Below are 9,786 nucleotides of genomic sequence, written 5' to 3'. Positions count from 1 at the left end.
ACATGACGTAGGTTGTGGCTAGGCACAATAACAGATGGAACCAAAGGAGAGGGAGAATGAGGAGGTAAATTGAAAAAAGGAGAGAGATGCCTGTTTAATTTAATTTTTATTTAAAAAAATCTATTTTTAGTTATTCAATTTATTTTCTATTTAAAAATATATTTTTAGTTATTTCATTAATTTATCAAATAATCAAATCGGGAGAACTTTGGTTAAATTTTAAAAAAATTTGCTTAAAATTAGGCTCAAAGTACTATTATGTTCCACTAAATATCCAAATTAGTATTTACCGTTATTACTAATCATGCTAATAAACTTGCCTAATGAGCAGAGCAGATTTTGAGTTTGACAACGAATGGTGATTGCGCACCAAAAATTGTTGAGACAAGAAAAAATGTAATTGTGACTGATTTTGCTAGCTGCTACAAAAAAAACAAATATATATTTTTGTGGAGATCTTTCCTAAAAATCTTAACTAACCCAACTGTATTAGCTGTCAACTAATTTTGGCAACCTATATACTTTCATTTAAAGGAGCGTGAAAAAGAAAGTGTGAAAGAAAGAGGAGGGAAGTTGTTATGAGAGAAAGAGAGAATACAGAGAAAGAGAATTTGAGCTTGTGTATTGTGAGGACTGAGAGAGAAACACAACTGTTAGAAAGTGTTTGAGATTAGAACCTTAGAGAGAGAAAGGTTCTTGGGAGTTCTGAAATGCTTGTTCTCAACTGTAATTGTATTCAGAGATATTGATGATGATGATAGTGGATCAAACATGATGTAGGCCAGATTGATCTGGTTCGAACCTGTATAAAAATTCTGGGTGTTCTTCATTTATTTTTCTGCATTTAACTTTTGATGACTAGCATTTCCTTATAACTAATCTGATATATTAGTTATTGTAATTGTTTATGTTATTGCTGATTAAATTCTAGGAGTCTTCATCACAATGTAAATATAGTTGTGTATATTGAATCATTGCACCGTTTACTTTCTCATGTGTACAAGGATTATTTATTTATTTAATTATTTTTCTGGGTGGAAAACGTCCAAAAAAAAGGGTGCCCTAGGAAAGTAAAACCACTTTAAAATATCTAATTTTCTAATACTTGGATCTGATTCTAGCGAAAACAACTTTCAATAGTAGATTACAGTATAAATTCATTCTTTCTCTTTTGTATATTCATTCAAATGCATTTGAACAAATGATGAATGCATGAATTTAATATGGGTTTCCTCAGAACATAGTTAATATTATTATATTTTAATGTAAAATGAGAGAGAGACTTGAAATTAATGATGGTTTTGAGAAGTAAGTGGGTGGACGCCTAAATTTTCCCTTGTTTGTCACTAAAAGGTGATTTTGGAAACGTGTTTAATGTTCTTTCCAAATTTCTAACTCTTTGGTTTGTGAAAGTACATAGGTTGAGAGATCATAGAGTTAGATTTCTGTGATGGGTATTTAAAGAGGTACCCATTTGCTTTCTCCATTAGTCGTTCAATAATTTGTGGTCTTTTCTTTCTTAAATTTAGAGAGAAACTGACAAGGTAAATAAATGACTACTCTTTTTGTTTTCCTTTCAATTTTAGTACATATATCTGTAGTTTAGTTATTTTTACTTATATAGGTACATCTATACACATTTAATGTCAATTCACTTGTTATATGTTCCGATCTCATACCTAAGACATAGGTTCTCTACACTCATCAAACATCATTCTTTCTTTTTCATACCAGGCCTTAATTTGTTGTGTTTTCCATAATTGACGGACTTGGGTCGTCTCATTTTCTTTGAGATCTCTTTTTGTTCTTCACACATAATATGGTTTTAGATCTAACTATGCTAAAAACTAACGCGTATATTTAGTCATTTCTCGTTCATAACTTATTCAAATGCATTTGACATTTTAGACTTCACTTTTGAAAGAATAAAAAAAAATTGAGTCGTATCCTTGCAATTGGTGGGGTAGGTTCATTGTTTGTACTAGCTTTTTTATTCTGTCGTGAAAAAGTTGTGTAAATACTATCTTAACTTTTCGTTTTGATATTCAACTTCTTTTCAGATCTTACAAGGAAGAAAAATGGTGAAGATTTGTTGTATTGGAGCTGGATATGTTGGAGGGCCAACCATGGCAGTAATAGCTCTCAAATGTCCCTTAATTGAAGTATGTGGAATTGTAATCCACAGTAAAAAAGGATAAACTAACATACTGTTAGTTTATACAGTTAGTTGTTAAAATTAGTTAGTGTGCATCAAGGTTATTTTAGTCATTTCGTTCTCTATGTCTTAGTTATAAAAGGGGCTCGGGATACACATTGTAAAGGACTGTAATTCATATTGAATTAGTGAGTTGAGAGCCTAGATAGAGAGGTTGTGAAGCTGTGAAGAAGAGTTCAGCCGATTGACTTCAAGAAGATCAAGAAAGAACTCGAATTGAGTTCTTGGAGAAGTTTTGAGACTAGTGATGCACCTAACATTGTTAGCTTTGTAATTTCATCCCTTAAATCAATAAAAGAGACTACTCAGGGGAGTGAACAGGAAGTAGGTCCTTGGTTTGGCCGAACCTGTATAATTCTTGTGTCTTTGATTACTTTACTGCATTATTGTTTACTGTTATGTTTTGCTGACTTTAATTGCTTTAGCATTACCTTAGCAATTTTATTGTTCGATTGTTTCTTGCATTATTTTAACAGTTTTATTAGTTATTGTATTGGAGTGTTTGTGCATTGCTGAGTTCTATGTTGTAGGAAAGAATTACAACAGTGGTATCAGAGCCAGGTTCTAGATTCAAAGAAAAGAAAAGAACTCAGCTGTGAAGATTCAAGAATTGCATAAAGATGGCTTCATCTTCAACAAGATTCGACCTAGAGAAATTTGATGGATCAGGGGACTTTAGTCTGTGGAAAGAAAAGATGATGGCCATATTGATCTACCAAAAACTCGATTCAGCATTGGAAGAGGTCACTGAGAAATCTGAGAAAGAAACTGATGCAGTAAAGAAGAAGGAGACTGACACTGTGATGAAACAAGCTCGATCAGCAATCATCATGAATTTGGCAGACAATGTACTGAGGCAAGTTATTGGAGAGAAAACGGCTCTAGGAATCTGGAACAAATTGAATCAATTGTACATGGCAAAGTCCACTGCAACAAAGATCTTCTTGAAAGGTAAATTTTATGGTTTCAAGATGAATGCTACTGTTTCACTTGAACAGAATTTAGATGATTTGAACAAGATTGTTCTATCATTGACTAACATGGGAGAGGTCATAAAAGAGGAAGATCAAGCAGTGATTGTTCTGAATGGTTTACCCGAACAATTCAAGGAGATGAAGACTGTTATAATGTATAGCAGGGATACCTTGACTCTTGAAGATGTGATGAGCACTCTCAGATCGAGAGATGCTGAATTAAACTGGCAGAAGGCTGCAAAACAGGAGTCAAAGATAGATGAGGCTTTGATCACTCGAGGCAGACAACCATGGAGAAACAACTCAAGAAACAGAAGGAATTCAAGATCAAAATCAAGATCAAAAGAGACCAGAAGATGTCACCATTGTGGCAAAGTAGGACACCTGATCAAAAGCTGCTGGGAATTAAGAAACAAAAAGAAAAGGGACAAGGAAGAAGAAAGCAAGAGCAATGATTCGAATGCAGTAGTTAATGATATTTACAGCTCAGATGGAGATGTATTTGCTGTAATCAACATACAAAGAAAGAATACAGAATTGAGCAATGGAGATGCATGCACAGGTTCAGGTCTTAGAGACCATGAAGAGTGGATTCTAGATAGTGGTTGTACTTACCACATGAGTCCAAATAGAAGCTGGTTTATGGACTACTCAGAGATAGATGGTGGGAGTGTTATGATGGGCAATGATCATAAATGTCAGGTTGTTGGCATTGGAAATATTGCTATTCGGAATGCAGATGGCACAATAAAGGTTTTAAACAAAGTCAGGCATATTCCAGATTTGAAAAGAAACTTGATTTCTTTAGGCACCTTGGATGATGAAGGATATGAGTATAGAACTGGTAAAGGGACTATGAGGATTACAAAAGGGTCATTATTGGTCATGAAAGGCATTAAGAGACTTGGATTATATTTCCTAGATGGAAAGACCATACCTCCTGCACAGGCAGCTGCTGTTAGCAAATGCAAAACAGATTCAAAATTATGGCATGCTCGATTGGGGCACATAAGTGAACAAGGTTTAGTTGAGTTGTCTAAACAAGGTTTATTACAGAATTATAATCATGCTAACCTACCTTTCTGTGAGATTTGTGTACAGGGTAAACAACATAGACTAAAGTTCTCTCACAGCAATTATAGAGCAAACAAGGTGCTGGAATACATACATGCAGATTTATGGGGTGCAAGCAGGATTAAAACTCCAGGAGGTAACCAGTATTTCTTGTCCATTATTGATGACTATAGTAGAAAGGTGTGGGTACTACTATTGAAACATAAGAGTGAGTGTTTAAACAAGTTTAAAAACTGGAAAGTTTATGTTGAAACTCAAACTGAGTTAAAAATAAAAACACTTAGGACTGATAATGGACTAGAGTTTATAAATGAGGAATTCTCTGATTTATGTGTTAAAAATGGTATGCAAAGACATAGGACAGTAATCAAAACTCCTCAGCAAAATGGCATTGCTGAGAGAATGAATAGAACACTTTTAAATAAAGTGAGATGTCTTTTACTTGAATCTGGTTTACCCAAGAAATATTGGGGAGAGGCTTTGTATACTGCTTGTTATCTAATAAACAGGAGTCCAAGTAGAGCAATTAATCTGAAGACTCCTGAGGAACTGTGGAGTAAAAGACCACCATCTCTTGCACATCTCAGAACCTTTGGTTGTGCAGCATATGCACATAGTGTTGAAGACAAACTTGGTAAGAGATCGATTAAATGTGTTTTAATGGGATACCAAGTTGGGGTCAAAGGTTACAGGCTACTTTCTACTGAAACTAACAAGATTTTAATAAGTAGAGATGTGATTTTTAATGAGTTAGATTTTCCCTTTAAAAGAAATGAGAAAGGTTCTGTTTCTGATGTTTCAGGTAACAAGTTACCAAGCAAAGCTGGTGTTCAGATTGAGGTGGAACCTCCCAACATAGAACTGAATGAACAGGAGAGTTTTGAACCTGAGATTGAGACTGAAACTCAAGAAGAAGACTTAAGTAATTACCAGCTAGCTCGAGACAGGATCAGAAGAGATGTCAAGGCACCTGAAAGATACATAGAGGCAGACATCATAGCATATGCACTTTCTATTGCAAACCAGTCAACAGAACCAGAACCAAGAAGCTACTCAGAGGCAATAAACAGCAGAGATTCTCAGAAATGGAAACAGGCCATGATGGAAGAGCTGAACTCACTTAAAGAAAACAACACCTGGAAGTTGGTATTCAAACCTGAAAGACAGAAGATTATTGACTGCAAATGGGTATTTAAAGTAAAAGAAGGGATAACTGAGAAGGAGCCAAAGGTTTACAAGGCAAGGCTTGTAGCAAAAGGGTTCACACAGGTCGAGGGAGTGGACTACTCTGAGATATTCTCTCCAGTTGTCAAGATGAAGACAATCAGAATAATGCTGGCTTTGGCTATTCAGTTTGAATGGAGTATTGAGCAAATGGATGTAAAAACAGCATTTCTAAATGGTCAATTAGAAGAGACCATATTTATGTCCCAACCAGAAGGATTCAAGGTGGAATCAAAGAGGGGTGAACTAGTGTGTTTGCTCAAGAAGTCTTTATATGGATTGAAGCAGTCCCCGAGGCAGTGGTACAAGAAGTTCAATACAGTAGTGACTAAAGTGGGGTACACAAGATCCAAGTATGACACCTGCCTATACTTCTCAGATTTGGATTCAAGCTCAGTTGTTTTCTTGTTGATCTATGTGGATGACATGCTCATAATGAGCAAGGATATGCAACAAATAACTCGACTAAAGAATGTGTTGAAGAGTGAATTTGAAATGAAGGATCTTGGGGCTGCAAGGAAAATTCTGGGAATTGATATCATTAGAGACAGAAATGCAAAGAGGATTATGCTAACACAAGAAGGTTATCTGAAGAAGGTGATTCAGAAGTTCAAAATGTCAGATTCAAAAGAGGTAAATGTACCTCTAGCAGGGCACTTTAATTTGTCAACAGATCAGTCACCTAAAACTGATCAAGAAATAAAGGATATGAAGGAAGTACCCTATGCAGAAACCATTGGGAGTGTAATGTACTCCATGATTAGCACCAGGCCAGATATTGCCTATGCAGTGAGTGTGTTGAGTAGATACATGTCCAATCCAGGAGTAGAACATTGGAAAGGGTTGAAATGGCTGCTGAGATACTTGAAGGCTACAACCAAAGTTGGTTTACAGTTTGTCAAGTCAGAAACAAAGGTATATCTTGAAGGATATGTTGATGCAGATTATGCATCAAATAGAGATACTAGGAAATCCATAACTAGCTACTGTTTCTTACTGAATGGATGTTGTGTCAGTTGGAAAGTTCAGTTGCAACAAGTGGTGGCACTCTCAACAACTGAAGCAGAATTCATGGCCACCACTGAGGCTTTCAAGGAGGCTGTTTGGATCAAAGGATTATTGAATGAGATTCAATTGTTAACAGGCAAGGTGAATGTGTTCTCGGACAGCCAATCAGCTATTCATCTTTGTAGAAATCCAGTTTATCATGAGAGGTCAAAACACATTGACATCAGATTGTTTTGGATCAGAGATAAGATAGAGGAAGGAGAAGTAGAACTTGGAAAGGTACCTAGTGAAGAAAATCCTGCAGATGCAGGTACTAAAGTTCTCTCAGTCAGTAAGTTCCAACATTGCTTGGAACTACTGAATATAACCTCTCTTTAAGAAAGCTGGATCACTTCCCTGAGTTTGAAACTATTGATCTTTTTACTATGGATTAAGGTGGAATTTGTGGAATTGTAATCCACAGTAAAAAAGGATAAACTAACATACTGTTAGTTTATACAGTTAGTTGTTAAAATTAGTTAGTGTGCATCAAGGTTATTTTAGTCATTTCGTTCTCTATGTCTTAGTTATAAAAGGGGCTCGGGATACACATTGTAAAGGACTGTAATTCATATTGAATTAGTGAGTTGAGAGCCTAGATAGAGAGGTTGTGAAGCTGTGAAGAAGAGTTCAGCCGATTGACTTCAAGAAGATCAAGAAAGAACTCGAATTGAGTTCTTGGAGAAGTTTTGAGACTAGTGATGCACCTAACATTGTTAGCTTTGTAATTTCATCCCTTAAATCAATAAAAGAGACTACTCAGGGGAGTGAACAGGAAGTAGGTCCTTGGTTTGGCCGAACCTGTATAATTCTTGTGTCTTTGATTACTTTACTGCATTATTGTTTACTGTTATGTTTTGCTGACTTTAATTGCTTTAGCATTACCTTAGCAATTTTATTGTTCGATTGTTTCTTGCATTATTTTAACAGTTTTATTAGTTATTGTATTGGAGTGTTTGTGCATTGCTGAGTTCTATGTTGTAGGAAAGAATTACAACAAAGTAGTTGTTGTTGACATCTCTGTTGCCCGGATCACAGCCTGGAATAGTACTGATCAGCTCCCAATCTACGAACCAGGCCTTGAAGAAATTGTCAAGCAATGCAGGGGAAAGAACCTCTTCTTCAGCACTGATGTGGAGAGGCATGTCTTTGAGGCTGACATAGTTTTTGTTTCAGTCAACACTCCTACCAAAACCCGAGGCCTTGGAGCTGGCAAGGCCGCGGACTTGACTTACTGGGAGAGTGCAGCAAGGATGATTGCTGATGTTTCAAAGTCTAATAAGATTGTTGTTGAGAAGTCAACTGTTCCAGTGAAAACTGCTGAGGCAATTGAGAAGATTCTAACTCACAACAGCAAAGGAATCAACTTTCAGATTCTGTCAAACCCCGAGTTTCTTGCTGAGGGGACTGCAATTGAGGACCTCTTTAGGCCTGATAGAGTGCTCATTGGAGGAAGAGAAACCCCTGATGGACAAAAGGCAATTCAAGCACTCAAAGCTGTGTATGCTAATTGGGTTCCTGAGGACAGAATCTTGACCACCAATCTCTGGTCAGCTGAGCTCTCAAAGCTAGCTGCCAATGCCTTCTTGGCTCAGAGGATCTCATCAATCAATGCCATGTCAGCACTCTGCGAGGCCACTGGTGCTGATGTGTCACAGGTTTCCCATGCTGTGGGAACAGACACAAGAATTGGACCCAAGTTTCTGAATGCCAGTGTTGGTTTTGGTGGATCTTGTTTCCAAAAGGATATACTCAACTTGGTCTATATCTGTGAATGTAATGGCCTAATTGAGGTTGCAAACTACTGGAAACAAGTAATCAAGGTGAATGATTACAAAAAGAGCCGGTTTGTGAACAGGGCTGTCTCTTCAATGTTCAATACAGTTTCTGGGAAAAAGATTGCTGTTTTGGGATTTGCTTTCAAGAAAGACACTGGTGACACAAGAGAGACTCCAGCCATTGATGTATGCAAAGGGCTTTTAGGTGACAAGGCAAGGTTGAGCATCTATGATCCGCAGGTGACTGAAGACCAAATTCAAAGAGATCTTTCAATGAACAAGTTTGATTGGGACCACCCAGTTCACCTCCAGCCAATGAGCCCAACTTCAGTGAAGCAAGTTAGTGTGGTTCGGGATGCATATACGGCAACTAAGGATGCTCATGGAGTCTGCATTTTGACAGAGTGGGATGAGTTCAAGAACCTTGATTATCAAAAGGTTTATGATAATATGCAAAAACCGGCATTTGTGTTTGATGGTAGGAATGTAGTGGATGTTGAGAAGCTGAGGGAGATTGGATTCGTTGTGTTCTCTATTGGGAAGCCTTTAGATCCTTGGATTAAGGACATGCCTGCTGTTGCTTGAGATGGAAGTTTACTTCAATGGGAATTCTAAGCTAGAGTTTGGGCTTCAAGGAAATCCAAGATTTCTTTCATTTTATCATTATTTTTAAAAGGTTTTTTTTTAATCATTTACTAGTTCTACTTTCTTACATCAAAATGAATTTTTCCATTTTTGAAATTGTTTTCATATAATAAAGCTAAAGTTTATGACCTTATTGATCTGGTTCATTTTATCAACTCTAGTCAGACTAAACAACAGACATTATGTAGAATTATGGTTCAAGAATGTTATGATATGACAATTTTACTCACTAACCCTCCAAGTAGGTAGTATATGAGATTCGCCAATTGATAAATTTGTACTATGGAATTATACATACAATTATTGTTAATACAAAATTAAGTATTTTCTGTATTATATATTATTATAATGATATTTTATAGGAATAATTACATAGATGAATGTGATTTGAATTTTATTTTAAAAAATCACCTATAAATAATTATTTACAAATATATGGTGTAGACTCCCGTGAAACAAGTTCTTTTTCTCAATCTCCAAATCTATCTATTTCTCTTTTCTCTCTTCTACAAAATTTAAAAACCAAATTCTGACTACACTACTAATCGATTGGGCTCAAAAGTAGTACCATCGTAATCTACTATTCAAGGTGATCATTTTGATATGGGAGAAACTGATGTTTTTTAGCTGTCGCTGGAGAAGATGACCACAATAAAAAACAACATTTTAGTTTCTTTTTTACATTGTGTTGACAAAAAAGTAACTAAATTTTAAACTTGATCAAAATTTAATATACTAAAATTTGTATTCTTATTTTACATTTAAAAGATACTATATTGTATTACAAACAACTTAAATTTATTTAAAAATATTCTAAGTAACTTTTTTA

At 35.8% G+C, this 9,786-nt stretch overlaps 1 protein-coding gene across 1 annotated transcript; it reads left to right on the top strand.

Annotated features, from left to right (window-relative positions):
- Positions 1-1,596: 1,596 nt before the first annotated feature.
- Positions 1,597-9,148, top strand: LOC133817067 (UDP-glucose 6-dehydrogenase 1-like). The gene is made up of 2 exons (XM_062249451.1): positions 1,597-2,166; positions 7,540-9,148. The coding sequence occupies exons 1-2, from the start codon at positions 2,079-2,081 to the stop codon at positions 8,895-8,897; spliced, it is 1,446 nt and encodes a 481-aa protein (XP_062105435.1). The 5' UTR covers positions 1,597-2,078; the 3' UTR covers positions 8,898-9,148.
- The last annotated feature ends 638 nt before the right edge of the window (positions 9,149-9,786 follow it).

Source organism: Humulus lupulus, chromosome 2 (genome assembly GCF_963169125.1).
Source record: "Humulus lupulus chromosome 2, drHumLupu1.1, whole genome shotgun sequence".
NCBI lineage: Eukaryota > Viridiplantae > Streptophyta > Magnoliopsida > Rosales > Cannabaceae > Humulus > Humulus lupulus.
Note: the sequence above shows the minus strand (reverse complement) of the source record. Positions and strands in the feature narration are given on the sequence as shown.

Coding starts and splice junctions, on each gene's coding strand:
- LOC133817067 (XM_062249451.1), top strand. CDS start 2,079: ATGGTGAAGATTTGTTGTATTGGAGCTGGATATGTTGGAGGGCCAACC. Junction 2,167..7,539: donor ATGTCCCTTAATTGAAGTAT/GTGGAATTGTAA, acceptor ACAACAAAGTAG/TTGTTGTTGACATCTCTGTT.